The sequence below is a fragment of the Gymnoscopelus microlampas genome (assembly GCF_963454915.1).
Source record: "Gymnoscopelus microlampas genome assembly, chromosome: 10".
Lineage (NCBI taxonomy): Eukaryota > Metazoa > Chordata > Actinopteri > Myctophiformes > Myctophidae > Gymnoscopelus > Gymnoscopelus microlampas.
In genome coordinates, this window is record NC_139947.1 from 20,731,586 (window position 1) to 20,753,272 (window position 21,687).

The 21,687-nt window shown below is 45.6% G+C and overlaps 1 protein-coding gene across 1 annotated transcript in view; it reads right to left on the reverse strand.

Annotated features, from left to right (window-relative positions):
* The window catches only part of agrn (agrin), a 376,705-nt gene that overhangs the window by 197,166 nt on the left and 157,852 nt on the right, over nt 1-21,687 (reverse strand). Inside the window, 3 exon segments of the mRNA XM_084069276.1 lie at nt 835-1,041; nt 6,661-6,885; nt 11,665-11,889. Of these exon segments, the coding sequence (XP_083925402.1) occupies nt 835-1,041; nt 6,661-6,885; nt 11,665-11,889 (657 nt within the window).

Below are 21,687 nucleotides of genomic sequence, written 5' to 3' on the forward strand. Positions count from 1 at the left end.
GTTTTTGTGCATATGGGAGAGATGGGATGGGGATGGATGGAGCGTGACGGATGGGCGAAGAGATGGGGCGATGGGAGGCGATGAGCGAGGCACGCTTTCTTGAGGAAACAGGCATATAAACGCTGCCCCCTGCCCCGTTTGAACAATCCCCTCCACACACACACACACACCCATGGCCCAGTATACGAAGACACACACACACACACACACACACACACACACACACACACACACACACACACACACGCACACACACACGTCTGTACAAATGTACAGGACGAAACGTTTACCCTGGAAAACATGAAGAAAACAAACACGTTGACAGTGGTGGAAAAAGTACTCAGAATGTTTTACTTAAGTAAAAGTAGCGATACTGCAATGTAGGAGAACTCTGTTACAAGTAAAAGTCCGGAATTGAAAATGTTACTTGAGTAAAAGTACAAAAGTATTGGCATCAAAATGTACTTAAAGTACCAAAAGTAAAAGTACTCAAATGTTTGAAAATAGCCTAGGTTTAAAATAGGGCTAAAGTGGTTAAAGTATGTTTTCTCAAATTCTCATATAATAATTGATAATTGCAAAGTAACTAGTAGCTCAAGTTTTCAAATAATTGTAGTGGAGTAAAAGCACAACATTTGCCTCTGAGATGTAGTGGAGTAGAAGTAAAAGTATTGGAAATCGGAAATACTCAAGTAAAGTACAAATACTTAAGTAAATGTACTTAGTTACTTATTTCCACCACTGAAAACAAACACATTGAATCTACCAGGAGTAAAAAACATAAACAGGTCCCCTATAACCACCTGCACCACCAGGCAGGGACCACCCACTCACCACAGGGCCCTTGCTGCTTGATGGGGATGTGTGTCTTGTCCAGGCACTCGGCCCTGCGCCGCTCGCAGTCGTTGGCGTAGGTGCGCCCGTCCTTCCCGCACAGCGGCCGGTACGTGCCGTCACACTGGATGGGCTCGCAGGAGCAGCGCACGCCCAGACGCTCCACCAGGCACACCGCGTTGTAGGAGCACTCCTCCTTGCACTCTTCTGCAAGAGGAGAGAGAGAGAGGGGAGAGGTTTACATTTTACTCAAGTACCGTACTTAAGTACACGTTTTGAGGTATTTGGGCGGGACATCTAAATGAGCCATGCCCAAAATAGGTTGCCTTATGCGGATACAATTCGCGGAACTGCCCGCCCCTACGGTTCTCTGAATTTTTATTTTTAAATAGGCTCTTTCATGATAAATTGACCACATATATGAAGTTAAACAACTAAATTCTATCCACACGCTATCTTAAAAGTAAATTCTGTGCCTCAAAAACGAAGTTTGAGAGCGTTTTAAAACCGAAAGTAAAAAGTTGATACGGGCACGGACGCGCACGGACACGCACATGCGTGCGTTAATTTACGTTATTTATGAGCATAAACAGTAGGGAAAATACGGATTTCAGAAAGAGTACTGTGTTTCAATGCAGGAAAACACCCCAGCATCATTATATAGTGGCTGATAGAGGGGAGAAAATGCAAAATATATTTATATAAATATTTTTTAAATTTAGGCTTAATGTTCCCTACAATCCCTTTAAAGACGGGGTGCCTTGATTTTCAGTGATTCCTAAAACATAATCATCAGTCAGGTATTATGGTTATACTAGGAGGAAGATCTTTTTCAAAAAAGTGTACAAAAGGTGTTAAAATTATGTTTTTACGTGGACACGCCTCCAGTTCATTAAGTATACCTGGTTCTCATCTTAGCACCTCCTCCACCACCTTAGCACCACCCACCTGTCCTAGTCCCTCCTCCTCCTCATGCCCACACCTGTTGTGTTATGATAATGAGGGGGAGGGTATGTTTTTACTGTCACTAAAGGGCTGTTTTTCTATTGGCACGTTTGACCCTCAAGGTTTCAGCCTCCAGGAAGAAACTCACCACCAGGGGGCTTAATGAAGTTCTATCAACCTCATAGACACATGAAAAACAGAAAAAGTGCAAAACCATGGCACCACCACTTTAAAATGTTCTGTACTTCTTTTACTTCTACTCCACTACATCTCAGAGGCAACTATTGTACTTTTACTCCTCTACAATTATTTGAAAACTTTAGTTACTAGTTACTTTGCAGATATAAATTATTATATTATAAAACATAAATTAACCACTTTAGCCCTGTTTTATATATAGGCTATTTGAAAATAGCAGATCTACAAGCTCACAGCGCGTCGCATCGCGACGCGCTGTGAGCTTGTAGATCTGCTATTTTCAAACATTTTAGTACTTTAACTTTTGTTCTTTTGTTCTCTATTTTGATGCCAATACTTTTGTACTTTTACTCAAGTAACATTTGTAACGCAGGCCTTTTACTTGTAACAGAGTATTTTTATATGGTGGTATTGCAACTTTTTTAAGTAAAAAATGTGAGTACGTTTTACACCACTGGGGGAGAGAAAGCCAGAACGAACGGCACTGGAAAAATGCGTGAAAAGAAACATCTGAACCGCAATCCTCAGAGGAAAGCAATACGTTGCGACACGGAACTCATCCCACCTGGAAAGGAATCCAAGAGAACCCAGAAATCGACGCCATTCACCCAGTATATTGAACGGATGAGGAATTTGACTTGGTGGAGTTCTTGGAGGAGGATTACAGTGTGATTCAGCGAGGGAGAGACTTATGTGTATAATGCTGTTAGTATTGCATGGTACGCGTCCTCGCAGTAAACCCACTGCCGAGTTGAAACCGCCCTCACTTTCCCCACTTGAATTGGATCTTTTTTTCTGGTGAGCAGCCGGGATAAGGCTCCCAGCAAAGCCCCTGAATGCGCATCGGGCTGCCAGTGGCCGTGTTGCAATCATCGCTTCCACGCGCAAGACCTCACAAAGTATACAGTATTTAGGACAACCAAGAAAAGAATTCCCTTATAAATATATATATATACTGTATGTAACACTGCGGTAATAAGTTGCTGTAATATGCAATGGAGACATTATATAAAACGACACGATATATCTGCTTTGCTGAAACCCTAAACTTTAACCATATCTGGGGAAGCTCTACATTAACATTTAGGGTAAACTATTTTATACAAATTCTCCTTGTACAGCACTGCCACCCAGGTTTGGAATAGTCTAACCCCTTCCCTCAAAAAAGTGCAGTTCGCTGGGCTCATTTAAAACAGCCCTGAAAATTCACCTTTCGGGAGGCCAAGAAAGGAGGTAGTACTATTTTCCCGTTAGACAGACGACCCCCCCCCCCCCTGTTCTTGTACATATAGCTTTTTATTTTTTTCCCGTATTTTATTTTTTGTTTGTACAAAGGGGTTATCTTTTTCTGTTTTCTTTTTATTGATATTTGAACAGTGGTGCCACTATATATGTCTATGAATTGAATACCAAGGACCTCCTTGGAAACAAGACCGCAAGGACTTTTATGAACGGACCTTTTAAATGTAACTGTGCTATTTTACAATAAAATATGCAATCAATCAATCAATATTCAATCATACTTTGTCAGGCAATGGTGTTGCACGGCAACAATAGCCTACTATCAACAATAGCCTACTATCAACAATAGCCTACTATCAACATTAGCCTACTATCTACTTCTTTTAGTTTTGTTTGACTTTTTCAGCCTATAATGACTTGCCCCAAAGCAGTTTGATGGCAGGTTGAAGATGGTTGAACTCCGAACAATTAAATTCATGAGGGGGCCACAAATCAGCCATAAGGGAGAGATGGAAGAATTTAAAAAAAAGATATGAATAGAAAATGTGTCATCGAAGTGAGTCAAAGCCATTAGAGACGGACTCCTACTATCTGGAGCCGAGGAGGCACTCCAATGCTTTGAATCTGTTCTATTCTTCATCACTGGATCACATTTGTAACCCGCGATTCAATTGATTCTTCCCCTTTTCTTTCTTTTAAAAGGCAGTGGGGGCTTCACTTCATTACATCAGGGACTTATCTGGGTGACAGAGCTAAAGAATGTCCTCGCTGTCGTCGGGCAGAAACCTTGTATCTCCATATATTTCATGTGTTGTATATGTCTTACTGATGAATTGAGTACAATGGACCACAATGTGTTATCCTTTTAGCATAAGTTTTGACTGTACTACCTGTACTGTTAATGATCGTGTTACTTAAGTGAAAGTGGAAGTGGTTGTGTCTGTCTGTCTGTCGATTTTATGAATATTGAACCAACAAAAAGTATTAACAAAAGCTTGTGACAAATGTACATTACTACATTATGCTCCATTGGAACACCAGGTTCTTTTTCCATTTCCTGAAAAGCAACCGTTTTGGACATGCAAAGGTTTCCACATCGACAGCAACGATGTATGATGATGCCACGGCTACACAAAGTCGAAGGCGGCCATTTTCATCAGCTCTACCAGATCGTAATAATGTGCTGAGGAGGACTATGATTTCACGCGGTTCCTGTTTCAAATTGAATTGTTCACTCGTTTGAAAAAGACACGGGGCGAGACGAGGGGGAGAAGAAACACAGAGTGTGGTTTATATTTTTGCTTACACGCGCAAATGTCGAGCGCACGACGCTACCGACCATTATTTTTGTTTTGCTTTTACACCCAAACGCGCCCTACACACCCTACACACACACACACACACAATACCACCGAGACTAGGATTTCAGCCCTTTCCATCACAGCGTCAAAGACGGAGCAGACAGGGTAGAACGCTCCGTCACGCTCCTGTTCTGTTGACAGAAGAAGGGCGACCCCGGACGTCTTTCAGTTCTTGTCTTTTGGTTTTGTCAGGGGGGGGGGGGGGGGGGGTGGGTTGGGGGCGTGGGGGGGAGGGGGTTCCCTCACGTCAGCGCCGCACAGACCCTATATACGGAAGCAGTGCTGCTACGGCCGTGGCCTCCTCTGCCAGCAACACAACAACAACACGGTCGGGGGGAAATTGGATTTTTTTTTCCCGTCCGATGGCTATCTGATGTATACAGTAAAAAAAGGCCTGACAGGCTCTGTGTTGACTACTAGGCTTAACCCGTTCAATCCGGGATGAACGCGTCTCTCTGATCATTTTGAAGATTTCTTTTGGCTATTCAAAAACAGCAGATCTACAAGCTCGTAGCGCGGCACCGAGTGCCGCGCTACGAGCTTGTAGATCTGCTGTTTTTGAAAAAATCGTGTGAACATGTGTGCAAATCTTTGAATATATGTGTTTTTAAAGCGAACATTTGCAACTGTCAAATGTCTCGTCAAATGTCTTGATATTTCTGAAAAACTATTATGCTATATCAGGGGTGCGCAAACTTTTTCTTGACAGGGGACCCCCAAAATGATATGTTTTTGGCCGCTGATCCCCATCAAAATATGTTGTTCCAGGGACCCCCCAGAAGCAAATATTTGAGTTAAAAATGTTGTTTAAAAAAAAATGTATGTATTCAACACAAATCTTCACTTCATTAAAAACAAAAAATCAAAAATCGTAGCGCGGCACTCATAGATCTGCTATTTTTGAATAGCCCAAAGTATAAAAATAACGCTTATAGCTCAAATCTCAAATGACACAGATGCGTTCCCAGGATTGAATGGCTTAAAAAAGGACCGTTTTCTAATACCACAGATACCGGCTCGGGAGGCTCTTATCGACCCAGCGGAGGCTCCTGCTAGCATGGATAGCAACAGACCCCGAGACCTTACAATTGTTTATCTACGCGCCGTGGAACCAAATCTGGTTACGGGGTCGACGTCAGTGCTATTTCATCTGTATTGAGTAGTTATATATACTGTACTGTACGGGCTTCAGTGTTTTCTCTACCTCTGTACGTTTGCTAGAGTTTTGTGCAAAAACCTCCAGCCAACGTGTCACCCATAAACGACAAACATGTTTCACAGGCCTGTTACAAAATAAAGCTGAAACTGTCATAACTTTCCCATTTTTGTCAAGCTGATTTTTTTATCACACATCAGCCATGTAGCTGACTCTCCCGCCTGCTTTACAAGAGGACAAATTCAAGGTTGAATTATTATTATTATTCCTGAGGATCAAATGGAAGGCTAAGCGATTTAAGATTTAACTCATTAAGACTGGGAAAAGCATCTGTGTCATTTTAGATTTCTTTGGCTTTGCAAAAATGTGTGCAAATCGTTGAATATATATATATTTTTGGGGCGGTGTAACCGCCCCCTATAAGTGAGTTTTGGACACTGACCAATCCTGCACCGTGATTGGCCAATAGTCTACAACGCAGTCTACACCCCTAACCCTTCCACAGTCAATGCAAATCTATACTTTTGCAAAGTCAGCCAATCACATTACAGCTAGTGTCATCACCACTAGCTGTAATGTGATTGGCTGACTTTGCAAATTCAGGACTGTGATTGGCTAGCGAAACACATGACACATGTGCAGCCCTATGAATAGCAGTATGGACTTAAAAAAAGTTATTTATCCTTTTTTTTAAGTGAGTCATGTTGTGATGACCACACACCGCCCACTTCACACTGGGTGTGATTTTTTTTATAACATTTGTACCTCAAATGTGTCTGTCTGTCTGTCTGTCTGTCTGTCTGTCTGTCTGGCTGGCTGGCTGGCTGGCTGGCTGTCTGTCTACAACGGTGGGTTGCTCACACGATAACGGCGTCTTAAAGCGTAAGTTCCCAAAAACATCATGTTGGTGTGTTTTCTTCGTACCTAGCTTCTTGCAGCGGCCGGCGTGGAGCTTCCTGAGGTCGATGCCCCTCTGCATGCCCGTGCGCGTCATGGCACACTCGCTGGTGTAGGTCTGCCCGTCGCTGGCGCACAGCGGCTCGGCGTCCGGCACGCAGGTCTCGGCCGGGGCGAAGACCACCGCCTTCTGGGTACGAACCTCCACCCGACACAAGACGTTCAGACTGTTCTCACTGTCCTTGCAGGGGTCTGTGGAGAGAGAGAGATGTTACTTGAATAAAAGTGCAAAAATATTGGCATCAAAATATACTTAAAGCTTGTAGATCGGCTAAGAGAAGAGAATAGAAGAGAACAGAAGAGAAGAGAATAGAAGAGAACAGAAGAGAAGAGAAGAGAAGCAGTAGCTCAGAAACGAGTAGAGTTGTGGGATATCAGGGTAGACAAGGCGTCAAATAGATGAAGACATGATCTGCTTGTTACGTCCCTCCTTTCCTTTGGGGGAAGGGGGGGGCCGTATCGGCCATAGGATCATAATGGAATCGGGATGTTGGATGGAGAGGGGTCAGGGGGAAAAGGGGGGCGGGGGGCACACGTCTCATGACGGTATCGTTATCCATGCTGCCCCCCCCCCCCCCACCCCCCCCAGCTCAAGCACGGAGGAGGAGGGAGATACAGAGGATTTATGTACCGCTGAGATGTGTTAATGCGCTGGACAACCTATGGAGAGTCATTCCACACACACTACAGGATAGAGGTCAATATACAGCAGAGAGAGAGAGAGAGAGAGAGAGAGAGAGAGAGAGAGAGAGAGAGAGAGAGAGAGAGAGAGAGAGAGAGAGAGAGAGAGAGAGAGAGAGAGAGAGACGGAGACTGACAGCATGAGACGGATAGTAATAGAGGCAGCAGGAGACAGAGATGGACAGAGAGAGAGAGAGAGAGAGAGAGAGAGGAGGTAGAGGCCCTCGTATGAATGAGAGAGCCGAGGGAGGAAATGACAGAGATAAACTGATGGAGAGAAAGAAGGGCCAAAGACAGAGAGAGAGCGAGAGAGAGAGAGAGAGAGAGGGAGAGAGGGAGAGAGGGAGAGAGGGAGAGAGAGAGAGAGAGAGAGAGAGAGAGAGAGAGAGAGAGAGAGAGAGAGAGAGAGAGAGAGAGAGAGAGAGGAGACAGAGATGGAATGATAGCGAGAGAATGGTTTAATGGCTTTTCAAAGCCCTGGCTGTGAGACAAGGAGTAACAATGCAGGAACATAAAAGGGAGAGAGAGAGAGAGAGAGAGAGAGAGAGAGAGAGAGAGAGAGAGAGAGGGGCGTGTTGGCTGGCCAGACCATCAGCCCTCTTGTTTGTATCAGCACAATGCGCTGGCTCGCTGAGGAGGCTATCTAAATATAAATACCCAAATGGGGTGTATCGCCTCCATGTTACACAGCGCCGCAACCAGCCAGCCAGCCCATTATCTGCGGGAGAAACCATTACCTCCCATTAACCCGTTAAGGCCGGGGAACAACACATCCGTGTCATTTTGAAGATTTTTTTGGGGCTATCCAAACAATGGCAGATCTGCATATACATATTTTTTATTGTGATTTTTTTTGCAAATCTTTGAATAATATTATATATTTTTTAAGCTTCTGGGGTCTCTGGAACTCTGTGCCGCGCTACGAGCTTGTATATGAATGTCTATTGAATGTCTTGAATGTCTTGAATGTCTATTTTTTAATAGCCCAAAGAAATCTAAAAAATCACACCCTGTGTGAAGGAAGTGGTGCCTTTGATGAGCCCCGTATTGATGCTGTCATCAATATTTGTTTATAGCCCAGCCAATAAGAATACAGAGGACACCCGGACAGACACACGGACACCCGGACACACAGACACACGGACACACAGACAGATATAGAGCGGTTGGCACCGCTAAAAATGACACAAGAAGATGCGTTCCCGCCGGTCTTGGTGGATTAACACAGAGGAAGGGCTTTCCAGGACCAGAGTCTCTCTCTAACAGCTGAGCACGGAAGGGCAATTAGACAGCGTGTGGCTGCATGGGCCTGGCTGACTGCAATCCCCACGGCGAGGCGGATAAATCAACAGCACTTTGTCTAGCTAGAGAGCTATGGGCCCAAGGCTGCGGACTCCGCCGGAATGGTTCTGGGGGAAGATTTAGAGGGGCCGGTCGGAAGCTGTCTGGGACCCCCTCTGGGCCTCTATAGCCCCGCCCCCCCTGGGTGGAGGTTAGGGCCACTCAGCGCGGGCTTCAAGCCCCGACTCGGGGTTAGATATATATTGCACAGGCTCCTCCTGCCAGGGGGGGAACCTGAACATCCATCTTTCCTTGTGCGCCCCCTTCTTCCCCCATCTCCAGAGGTAATAATAATCGCCCCCCCAGTGGTGGACAAAGTACTAAAACTATATCAGTAACGGTGAAAATAGCCGATCTACAAGCTCATTATGAGCTTAATCCCCTTCCTAGGAATGTAGTGGGAGTTTTAAAAAAAAAGTACAATATTTGTAGAGAAATGTACCGGAGAGAAAGTCCGGTACGTTTCCCCATTTTCACTCGAGTAAAAGTACAGTACTCGAGTAAATGTACTTTGTTAGTGTGCACCGTTGGCCCGCATGGTCGCTAAGGGAGAGTCTGTCGCGGTCGCCCCTTTTTTCCCTCTGTCTCCTATGGTCTGTCTATTTCTAGGTCCGTCTGGGCGGCAAAGGAGAGAAAAACGCCACAAGGTCACGAGCCTTGGGAGACAATCACCTCTAAACGCCGTGAAAACAAAACAACAAAAGGGATAAAAAAGGAGAGCGGAGGGGAAAAAAAGCAGTTCCAGACCAAAACAAGCTTTCAACAACACCGTCTCTTTTTTTAACTCATTAAGACTGGGAACGCATCTGTGTGTCATTTTTTAGATTCCTTTGGGATATTCAAAAATAGCAGATATACAACCTCGTGAGCTTGTAGATCTGCTATTTTTGAAAAATCGTGAAATAAATGGGTGCACATCTTGGAATATATATTCTACAAATTGTTTCTTTTTAAAACTTTTGTGTTGCTATATCAGTGGTGCTCCAACTTTTCCATGTCAAGGACCCCCAAAATTATATGTATTTGGCCGCAAACCCCCATCTCGTATATAGTATATATTCAAAGATTTGCACAAACTTTCAAGATTCTTCAAAAAAATAGCAGATCTACAAGCTCATAGCGCGGCACTCGGTGCCGCGCTATGAGCTTGTAGATCTGCTATTTTTGAATAGCCAAAGAAATCTAAAAAATGACACACAGATGCGTTCCCGGTCTTAAAGGGTTAAATAACAGACAAAATAATTCACACTCTGCAGGATGAAACCTGCGTGAAGCAAGGCAGCCGGAATGACAAATGAGAATTAAGGAACACAAGGAAAGAGAGGGGTAGAGACAGAAGGAAATTGGGTATGTCCAAAACCATTAAAATGAAAAAAAAAAAAAAATAGCCTTGTGTTCCAATGGATCCAATGTGGTTATCATTTAATCACAAGCTCTTGTTAAATACTTGACATTTCATTGGTTAAATATTCATAAAACCCACAGACACTCTTAACCACTTTCAACCTTGGGTCCTTATTTGGAGAACAGGCGAAAGGTTTGTAAAATTTTAAGAAATAGCAAAAGAAAATTGTAGATCTACAAGCTCACAAGGTACTCCATCGTAATGCGTTGTGAGACTGTAGATCAGCTATTTCCGCTATACTTCTGCACGGTCATATAAAAAAGGACATAATTTATGAAAAACATGTGAAGATAGAGTTGCAACCAAGGGCCCAGCTTGAAAGTTTTACATTGAGGCTAATACGGAAGAGACAGTTCATACAGTATGAATGGCCCGTAGTTCAGCTGTTTTACCCCTTCAGGTGTCAGATTTTTCCTTTATTAACGCAAGCGGATGGGTTTTTGACAAACTTTAGACTAGATTTTCTTACCTTAATAAACATTGTCATAAATACTATATGCTTCCAGTCACTAGTTTAAAGTCTCCTTTCAATCATCATGATATGCGTTTTGGTAAACTATGGTCCCAATCATTTTAAAATTGACGATAAAGTAGGTTATGCTCTAGGAGGGGCGGGCTGATTTGATTGACAAGCTACACAACCAATAGCATTCACCCCCCCCCCCCCCCCTCGGAAAGATGGCCGATTTGAAATTGCTGAACGATAGGCTCTATGCACAGCAGACATATTGGAAATTAATTGGGTCTCTTCTTACTTCCTTCACAGGTGTTACCAATGATACTAATGAAGGCTCTGTTCCATTCTGGTCAAACAGAGTCAGGGTGCTGATATTGTGCATGTTGACTCACTGGAAACACTCTGTTACACCAGTGGGTCTCAAAGTGTGGTCCAGGGACCCTCATGGTTCCTTGAGCGGGGAACACCCTTATGGGTGTGTAATTCCATTTGGTTACACTCTCAGAGTTATAGGAGTCCTTGATATTAAAAGGTTTGAGAACAACTGTGCCACACTAAATGGAACAGAGCCTTCATTAGTATCATTGGTAACATAGACATATAAAGGTAGACGCCTCCTCTGGCTCTGAAGCGTCTGTATGGAGCGTCTGTATCCGCTTCTGGGGGGGCAGAGGAAATTTCCTTGTGCGTCACAGAAGGGGGCGTTCAGTAGGCAAATCAGAGGCAGGTGGGGGCGGGACAACTAGATTCTGACAAGTCCTGGAAAAGACGCGCTGTGGTTGGCCAGTAGTCAACACGCTGTGATTGGCCAGTGCCCGTTTCCCCCGGAAACATGGCGGCCACCATACCAAACAGGTCGCTCCAACGAACTGCAGAGGCCAATGAGGTATCTAGGTTTCTATATCTATGATTGGTAACACCTGTGAAGGAAATAAGGAAGAGGCCCAATTTCTTTCCAATATGGCTGCTGTGCATAGAGCCTATCGGCTTCATTTTCGGTCTGTAGAAAGCAGAGGTGTGGCTTTGCCCATCTCTTTTATACGGTCTATGAACACACAACGCAACACAACGGTGACACACGACTCACCACAGGGCCCCTGGTGCTGCACTCGTATGTTCTTCTGGCTGTTGCAGGCGTGCTGGTGGAGCTCGCACTCGTTGGCGTAATCGTGGCCGTCGCTGCCGCACACCGTCTGCAGCGGCTTGCCCTCGCAGCCCAGCGGACACATGCACTTGGCCGCCAGGCCGTCCGAGGACTGGATGCAGGTGCTGCCGTAGCTGCACGTCACCTTGCTGCACGGGTCCTTGAGGGCTGCGTGGGGTGACAAGATAAGGGGAACGCATGAGTTGATTTGCACGACATTTTGCACAAGATTTTTCAAAAAATAGCAGATATACAAGCTCATAGCGCGGCACCGAGTGCCGCGCTATGAGCTTGTAGATCTGCTATTTTTTTGAATAGCCACAGAGATCTAAACATGACACAGATGCTTTCCCAAGGTCTTAATGGGCTCCAAAAATTAATTTAGGTGCAAGAAGGGAACACATAAGTTGTGGACAGTAACTACAGTAAGTACACTTACTTTTTTCTCTCTTTTTTGGGATTTTCAATCCACTACCAGACAAATATTGTACTTTTGACTTTGACTACATTTCTAGGAAGGGAACAAGTACATCATGAACGTACCACTTAAGCCCTATTTCAAAGGTGTAATATATTTTTTGGGGGGAAAATGTCTGCATTTCAATACAACAATGCACTGATATCAAAAACAAAATACACAAACAAACTCGTACTTTTGAATACTTCAATATTTTTTTGAGTGGTGCCAACCACTCACAAGGACTGACTTTGTGTGTGTGTCTGTCTGTCCATGTATGTTTGAGCCTCAACAGCTGCAGCTGATTGCAACAACACAAAGATGCAACCAGTTACACTAATTAACACACTAAAAGGATTGAAGGCACCACTCACTTCATACTGGGTGTGATTTTTTTTAAAGCAAGCAGTCCAGTACTTTAATTCAGGGGTCTTCAACGTTTTCAGGCCAAGGACCCCCTAGCTGAGAGAGCGATGAAACGGGGACCCCCTCTATATTGTATAAAATTGTGTTTCAGATCAACCTTTGCTGCTCTTTTTCCCCTCTACACCTATAACTCTTTGCCAAAAATAGCAGATCTACAAGCTCACAACGCCTCGCAGCGCGAGGCGTTGTGAGATTGTAGATAAAGTTCTCCTCATAAAAGGGATGCTAGGGTTCAAGTGGTTAAGGTAAAAAAAAAAAAACTATCACACAAAGATTTGGCGGACCCCCTGTAGTAACTCTGAGGACCCCCTAGGGGTCCCGGACCCCCTGTTGAAGACCCCTGCTTTAATTCAAGCACAAAGTTGACGGAGCGACTTTGACTTAGTTGAATAATATTTGACGAGGAGTATAACTGTGCATTACTCTGACTTAAGTAGCCTACTGGGGGTTGAGTGCTTTGTCTACCGAAGCACATAACAAGGCTAAGGATCGTTAGGCTCGCAACGTACATCTGTCACCTCCCGAGTCACGGAACGAGGCACCTTGTTAAAGCGCTTGCCAGCACGCTGTCAGAAAACATGGCATTATTTTGGAGGTTTGAAGAACTACTCGATAGGCCCTAAGGACGCCGCTGTCGCAGCTGTCTCCCTGTACAAACATGTCCTCTTTTATTCGCGGGCACCATGCCGATTGCAATCGGGGGACTGGCTTTGCATTCGCGGTGCATTCTGCATTGCTATGCCAAGCATGCTCTCTCTCTCTCCTCCTCCACCGGGCGAACAGAGCCCTCTGAATATTTACCTTTCGACAAATGAGAGAGGTGGGAAAGGGAGAGCGAGAGAGAACAAGGGGATAAGGGAGAGAGGTATAGTTTTCTCCCCTCTCTGCGGACTTAGGTCCCTCCCTAATTAACCCATTGATACCTGGAACGCATCTGTGTCACGTTAGATTTCTTTGGCTATTCAAAAATAGCAGATATACAAGCTCATAGCGCGGCACCGAGTGCCGCGCTATGAACTTGTAGATCTGCTATTTTTGAAAAATCTTGAACATTTTTTTTTTATTTTTTTCAAAAAACTGTTAGGATTTTGAAAACATTTTTAAGAATCGCCTCAGGTCTTAATGGGTTAAACATGCCAGGAGCGTGCCACGAGCCACCGACATCTCCACTGATACGAGTGGGTGGAACTTGTGATTTCGCCCTGACCGACAGGGGGTATTCTTGCATTTCATCGGGTTGACAAAAGGCAGGCCGTCAGATAACGATCGCTGTCTTTCCTTCCCCCTCGCCTCCCCCCCCCCGATACATATTTATGACTGCCGTCTATACAAAATACACTGTCGCAGCCACGCACGCCGCTCTCCCGGGAGAGAGGAACCTATTTTCAGTGTCATTCTCATTTCCTGCACCAGTCACTCCTGGAGTAAATATTTACCCAATGTCCAAAACCTCTCTTGTTAGACCGCAATTGTCTATTAATTTAATTTCATGGGGGAGCCGGTAGCCATTATTATTTGTTTTTGACTGGTTGAACAGCAGCCTCACAGACGCACTGTTAGAGTCAGTCACAGTCACTGAGCAATCTGTGAACGCATCGGCGAAAAAAGAGAAGCGGGCTCCACCCGCTTCCCTTTGTAGAGACCGGATGTCGGCCCGTTCGCTCTCCTTCAGCCCCCACTTCCGGTGGTTCGTCTTTGTTTACATTCCTACTAACAACAAATCTACACGTTGTAAACGGAGTTGCCGACAGATTCAGCTGCAGAGCTCTGAATTAGTCACCGAGAGATGGAGATAAAACATTGTTTGCCAAACAACAGACTATGCCATTGGCACATCCCTCCATGCTATGGGATGGATGTAGTAAGCGGAGTACGAGCCTATGGGACGTGGCTCGTGAACATGCAGGTTGGTTGACTGCTTGCAGTGCACAGCTTTGCTTACGTTAACCATGGTTAGGCTTTTGTTCAATGCCGATCACAATGATGACAACTGATGACAGTGAACATGGAATTTGACAAGAAAATAGTTGAGAAAATACTGATGTTGGACAATGTGTATTTCATATGTTTAACTAACTAATGTTGTGATCTCAGGCTGAGCAGTGCATGACTAAAGATGTTCGGTTTGATGGGGCCGCGATATTTTGAATCAAATCCTCTCAAAAACACAAAAAGCATTCAAATCATTCTTCTTATTTGTTAGTCCATAATCCATATAGTAATATGGTTTGGACAGGAGGGTATTAAACATTTTCTAAACTTAAGGTCCTTACACACCGGGCGAAACCGGCGAATATAGCGAATATACGCAAAATTCGGACTCGTTCCGAATAATTAAAAGACGCTTTTTCGCTTCGCTTTTTCGCTTTTTCGCTCCATGTACGGAGCCATTGACTTTGTAAGGTTTTAAAAAAAAACGCATTATTCGCACGAAAAAATCGCCCCGGTGTGTAACAACCTTAAGAGTAGAGAAAATAAGAGTGTATCTATACCAGGTGCTTGTGCAGACAATGGGTATTAAAAAAAAATCACACCCTGTGTGAAGGAAGCGGTGCCTTTGGGGCGGGGCTTAACTCATTTCAGTTTGTCCCTATTGGTGGTCTGAGTCCACTTACCAAATTTCTACTTGGTAGCATGCTGCAAACTGGAATAATGGCTGTTTAAAGCCCAGCCAATGGGCAGACAGAGGGGGCGGGGCTTAAGTAATTACAGTTTGTCCCTATTGGTGGTTTTAGTCCATGTCCAAAATTTGTACTCCGTAGCATGCTGCGAACTTGAGTTATGGCTGTTTAAAGGCCAGCCAATGGGAAGACAGAGGGGGCGGGGCTTGAGCAATTCATGCTCGGCCCGTATTGGTGGTCTAAGTCCACATACCAAATTTGGACTTGGTGGCATGCTGCAAACTGGAGTTATAGCTGTTTAAAATCCCGTGCTCATCCCGTGCTCATACGGGCGGACGTCCCTGGGGGTCCCTGGACCCCTCTTTGATAACCGGTGGCACGTGTGGCAAATGAGAGGAGAGATGGCATAGGCAATCTCCAAGTCCGTGTGTGTGTGTGTGTGTGTGTGTGTGTGTGTGTGTGTGTGTGTGTGTGTGTGTGTGTGTGTGTGTGTGTGTGTGTGTTTGTATGTGTTGCTTCTTTGCCGTGCTCATCCCGGGCTCATATACACACAGACAGACACACAGACAGACACACAGCCACACAGACACCGAGTCAAAGCCACGTATAGAGCGGTTGGCACCGCTAAAAAAGAAAAACCTGCATTCTATGTCTGATGAAATGTAAAAGTTAGTACTGAAATATCATTACTACAAGCTATCCATTGTGCAGGTGTTGTACCACGGGTAAATTATGTTTGAAGTTTATCATTCTCTGATGTCTAGTATTTCAGTGTCTGGGACCGTTCAATTATGTTCCACAGGTTAACACAATAGGTGGTGGTCCAGGTATACTGCCTTTGATTAATTCTACTGTGCGGTTGGCAGGACTTAAAAAGCCCTCCGGTGATTCATACACGGTCTTCTGATTTGATGTATTTGGCATAACAGAAACGTACCCGCATAAACAGGTATACTGTATATAGCAACACAACACCGCGACGAAAAACATCATCCATTGAAAATGCTTCCATTGTGGTCCAGGCATAATACTGGGTTTTGACCCGCAGTCTCGTATCACCCCGCGTTCGCTCGCTATTTCAGAAGGACTTCATCTTTTCCCTCAAACGGATGATGTTTCACTTTGTGAAGACGTGCGGAGCGTGCTGCTGCCTTGTTAATGAGAGCTACAGTAGGAGAGAGTGGAGGCATATCAGGGATGTGGGAGAATGGTACTGCTGCCAGTATTTTCTTGTGTCAAGTGATCAAAGGACATGCACGCACGCGCACGCACACGCACACACGCACACGCACACGCACACACACACACACACACACACACACACACACACACACACACACACACACACACACACACAACCAACCTCTCATTTCACTTGTTCCTGACACCATTTCCCTTTGTCTTCGCTCGGCTTCTTCTATCTCACTTTCACTCTCTGCCAGCCTCTCTCTCTCTCTCTCTTTCTCTCTGTCTCATTTAGTCATTGTAGTTTTGGTGCAATGGCCTCATATTCACTAATCTCTGGTGTGTTTTAGTTTTGTGCCGTATTACAATAAAAAAAAATATTTTTAAGAGCTATTCAATTTCCTTTTTTAGACTTCCATTGATCCCAGCGGGGAAATGTGTCCTCTGCATTTGACCCATCCTAACTGTTGTGCCTAATGTGTACTTAGTTGCACTCCAGTGTTTTGAGTGCCGAAAATAGCAGACCCAAAAGCTCATAACGCAGCATGTGGCAACAGGCGCGTCGTGAGCAGGGTTGCCAGATCTGCTAATTATAATTTCCCCGCAAGATTTGATTTGAAAATAGCCGATTTACAAGCTCACAACGCGTCGCATCGCGACGCGTTGTGAGCTTGTAGATCTGCTATTTTCAAATAGCTGACAATAATTTGATGACCGGCGGTTTCTCCTACCGGAACCGCTGCCTACCGGTCCGCTGGTCATCAAATTATTGTCTTAGGAATGAGACAAAAACTAATAAATATCCATGAATTCAAGTCTCCATGGGGTGACTAATCCATTGAAACAAAGTTTTTTTTGGGGGTGAAGTATCCCTTTAAAGTGCTCACGTGGCCCATAGTGGCTTCTTTAGGGCTGGTTTTCCTAGACCTGGTTGCTTGTTTCTCTCATAGAATCTGGCAACGCTGGTTGTGAGCTTATAGATCTTCTATGTTTGGCCGCCTAGCGACACCCAAGTGGCATTTAGGGGTTTCAGTGTCTTGCTCAACAACATTTCCACACAAAACCATGCAGGGATCGAACCTGCGGCTCCCGGGCGGCCGCTACAATCTCCTGAGCCACACGCGCCGACAACGACGGCATGCTCCCCGAACAACAGCCTCCTATAAAGGCCCAAAGACCAGCATGAAAACACAGAGAGCTCATTGTTGTTGACTGAGAGCCTGTGCCTGTCTGTATACCGGCACAAAGCGTGCCACCAGGGCGGCTAATAGGCTCTATGCACAGCAACCATATTGGATGGAAATTGGGCCTCTTCCTTACTTCCTTCACAGGTGTTACCAATGATACTAATGAAGGCTCTGTTCCATTTCGTGTAGGACAGTGCTCCTCAAACCTTTTAATTTCTAGGACCCCCATAACTCTGAGAGTGTACAAATGGAACCAAATGGACCCTTACGGGTCCATTTGGTTCCATTTGTACACTCTCAGAGTCACACACCCGCAAGGGGCCATTTGGAACCCCCTCAAGTGTTTCCAGTGGGCCAACATGCACAATGTCAGCACAGACTCTGTTTGACCAGGATGGAACAGAGCCTTAATTAGTATCATTGGTAACACCTGTGAAGGCCGTAAGAAGAGGCCCAATTTCTTTCCAATATGGCTGCTGTGCATAGAGCCTATTAGCTCAACAATAAAAACACGGGTGACCCTGTTTGCCCGTTAACAACCCCCAGCGTGTAACAAACACGTAAGACGGTGTTGAAAAGACGGCAGAAAGGCGAAGGTAAAAACGCCCCGCCACCAACCAACCAACCAACCACTGCACCAGCGGTGGAGTTTGTTATGCAGCGTACACACACACAGCCTCGAAATAACCTTGAAATGTCCCCCCCCCCCCCCTCCACTTTTTTTTCTTGACGGCCCTGCCACTGTGTGCCGGAGGAGGAGGAGGAAGTGTGGAGAAAGAAAGAATCCGTGGAGCGCACGAGGTGGTGTGGACGACGACGGCTCCGTCCCTGACGAGAAGAAACGCCTTGTCAGCCCCCGACTTTCAACGCTCGGCCGTGAAAATGACGCTCGTTATAAGCCCGCGGGCTCCCGCCGCCAACGGCCCGGCGGCCCGGCTTTTTCAGCCCGCAAACGAGGCAAGAGACGACAGTCAGAGAGAGAGAGAGAGAGAGAGTTTTTTGGGGGGGAGGGTGAGGGGTAGGGGGCAGCTCATTTGAATGCTATTTATTTTTTATATTTTTGGAGAAGTGCCGCATGGACAGGGCGCCAGAGCAGATAAGCCGGTGCTTCTCAAGACTCAGACAAGCAGGCAAATTGCCTGGGCGAATGTGACCGGTATAACAAGAAGCACATATACCAAGAAGATGAGGGGGGGGGGGGGGGTAAAAACACCCTCACTGCAGTATAAGTATAGTACTATATACTTCAGGGAGAGTTCTCCCTTGTATTGTCTCATTATTATCATTTGATAGGTGGAGGCAAAAAAAAAAAAAGAAGAAAAAGAAGAAGAAGAAGAAGGAGGAGAAAAAGAGGCAGGGAGCTGTAGAGAAAGTCGTCTGGATAGCCGCGGCTAGCTCCAAATTAGAATGCTACTCACTACCAATTAGGTAGGATCCTTCCTTTATACTGCGGGAAGGCTCAGGCCCTGATAATGAGAAAGAAAGAAAGTGACACCGATAGGGAGAGAGAGAGAGAGGGGAGGGGCGGAGAGGGAGATAGAGGGAGATAGAGGGAGATAGAGGGAGAGAGAGAGAGAGAGGAGGGGCGGAGAGGGAGATAGAGGGAGATAGAGGGAGAGAGAGAGAGAGAGAGAGAGGGGAGGGGCGGAGAGGGAGATAGAGAGAGAGAGATAGAGAGAGAGAAAAAGAGCAAGGCAGACATGACTGAGCCTTCTCGGTTTTGTGAGCCCCGGGGCGATCGAGGGCCTCCGGGGGGGGGGGGGGGGGCACTGGGGAGAGCCAGCTGATTGGGGAACCCTCTGAACCTTATAGCACATCCCTATGGGAGGGGGGGGGGGGGGGGCGTCGTCGTGAGCTTGTACATCGGCTGTATTCGCCGATAAGACATTCGGCATGGAGCGAAAAACTACAGAGAGTACTCAAATGTTTTACTTAAGTAAAAGTATCAATACTGCAATGTGGAAGTGTACTCTGTTACAAGTAAAAGTCCGGAATTGAATATTTACTTGAGTAAAAGTACAAAAGTATTGGTATCAAAATGTACTTAAAGTACCAAAAGTGACAGTACTAAGATGTTTGAAAATAGCTGATCTAGTACAAGCTCACAACGCGTCGCGATGCGACACTTTGTGAGCTTGTACAGTAGATCTGCTATTTTCTTACATCCTAGGTATAAAACAGGCTAAAGTGGTTAATGTATGTTTTATAATATAATCATTTATATATGCAAAGTAACTAAAGTTTTCAAATCATTGTAGTGGATTAAAAGTACAATATTTGCCTTTGAGATGTAGCGCAGTAGAAGTAAAAGTACTGAAAGACAGTACTTGAGTAAATTAGTTACTTTACACCACTGCAGAGAGTACATGGGATTTAAATGGTTAAAGGGCAGGTTAATGGCTCCTACAAGTACTCGTGGATTACAATGATCTCCCTCTCATCTCGGGGGCGGGTGCGGGGGAAGGGGCGGAGGGTGGAGTCAAGCAGGTGGGCGGTGCTGCTGGGGGTCCGCCTCACAGCCTGTGATCCTGTGGTTTCTAGCGCTGGAGCGTGTTAATGCTTCATTAGTTGGTGCTGGTGGGCTGTCAGCACCACGCCGCCTCAACCTGACTGTCTGCACACCCCCCACCACCAAGCAGCACGCCTCTGTGTGTGTGTGTGTGTGTGTGTGTGTGTGTGTGTGTGTGTGTGTGTGTGTGTGTGTGTGTGTGTGTGTGTGTGTGTGTGTGTGTGTGTGTGTGTGTGTGTGTGTGTGTGTGTGTGTGTGTGTGTGTGTGTGCATGTGCCTGTGTGAGTGTGAGTGTGTGTTTGTGTGCGTGTGTGCGCGTGCATGTTTGTATTTAATTGTGTGTGTGTGTGTGTGTGTGTGTGTGTGTGTGTGTGTGTGTGTGTGTGTGTGTGTGTGTGTGTGTGTGTGATATTGAAGGTGCGACTCCACGCATAATTATGTTAAGCGAATGTACTGGATTTAAGCTGTTGTTGTGTGTGTGTGTGTGTGTGTGTGTGTGTGTGTGTGTGTGTGTGTGTGTGTGTGTGTGTGTGTGTGTGTGTGTGTGTACACACCTGTGTGTACAGTATAAACGTGTTTGTTCTTCTCCTGCGGTGCTCGCAGTGTATAAGAGACGACAGAGCAGGGGGTTTGTAGCTAATCAAATGTACTGATGCAATGGGCGATGGTGTGTGTGTATGTGTGATCTAATCACTACTCCTTATTATTGCTAGGGGAGACAGAAAGTACACACACACACACACACACACACACACACACACACACACACACACACACACACACACACACACACACACACACACACACACACACACACACTTACACACACACACACACACACAGAAGTGTACCCTTTCACTCTGAGAAACCCGTGAGGGTCCATTTTTACACTCTCCAATTTTAAAACACTCCAGGGTCTTCCCGTGCAGGAGCTGGAGGCTGGGGGAGTGAGACAGACAATAAGGGAGGAAAAGATAGGAACAATGGAATGATGGAAGTTATGAGAGACAAGGGTGGGGGATGGAGAGAGAGAGAGAGAGAGAGAGAGAGAGAGAGAGAGAGAGAAGGGCGTGTACAGCTGACAGATACGGAAAGTGGGAGATTAAATGAGCTGTTTGGAGGAGTTAGCAGTGGACAGATGTGTGGGGGTGACAGAGAGACAGAGGTGAGGTGTGGACAGAGAGACAGAGGTGAGGTGTGGACAGAGGGACAGAGAGACAGAGGTGTGGACAGAGTCAGAGAGACAGAGGTGAGGTGTGGACAGAGGGACAGAGGTGAGGTGTGGACAGAGGGACAGAGAGACAGAGGTGAGGTGTGGACAGAGGGACAGAGAGACAGAGGTGACAGAGGTGTGGTGGTGAGTCAACTGACAAAGAACAGAAGGAAAATAAGAGGGCCAATAGATAACAGTTCTCATGTAACTCGACAAACAATCTCTGTCAATCTCTCTCTCTCCCTCTCTCTCCCTCTCTCCCTCTCTCTCTCTCTCTCTCTCTCTCTCTCTCTCTCTCTCTCTCTCTCTCTCTCTCTCTCACACACACACTCTCAACCAGTTTGTGAACAGTGGCTGGGAGAGGGTTC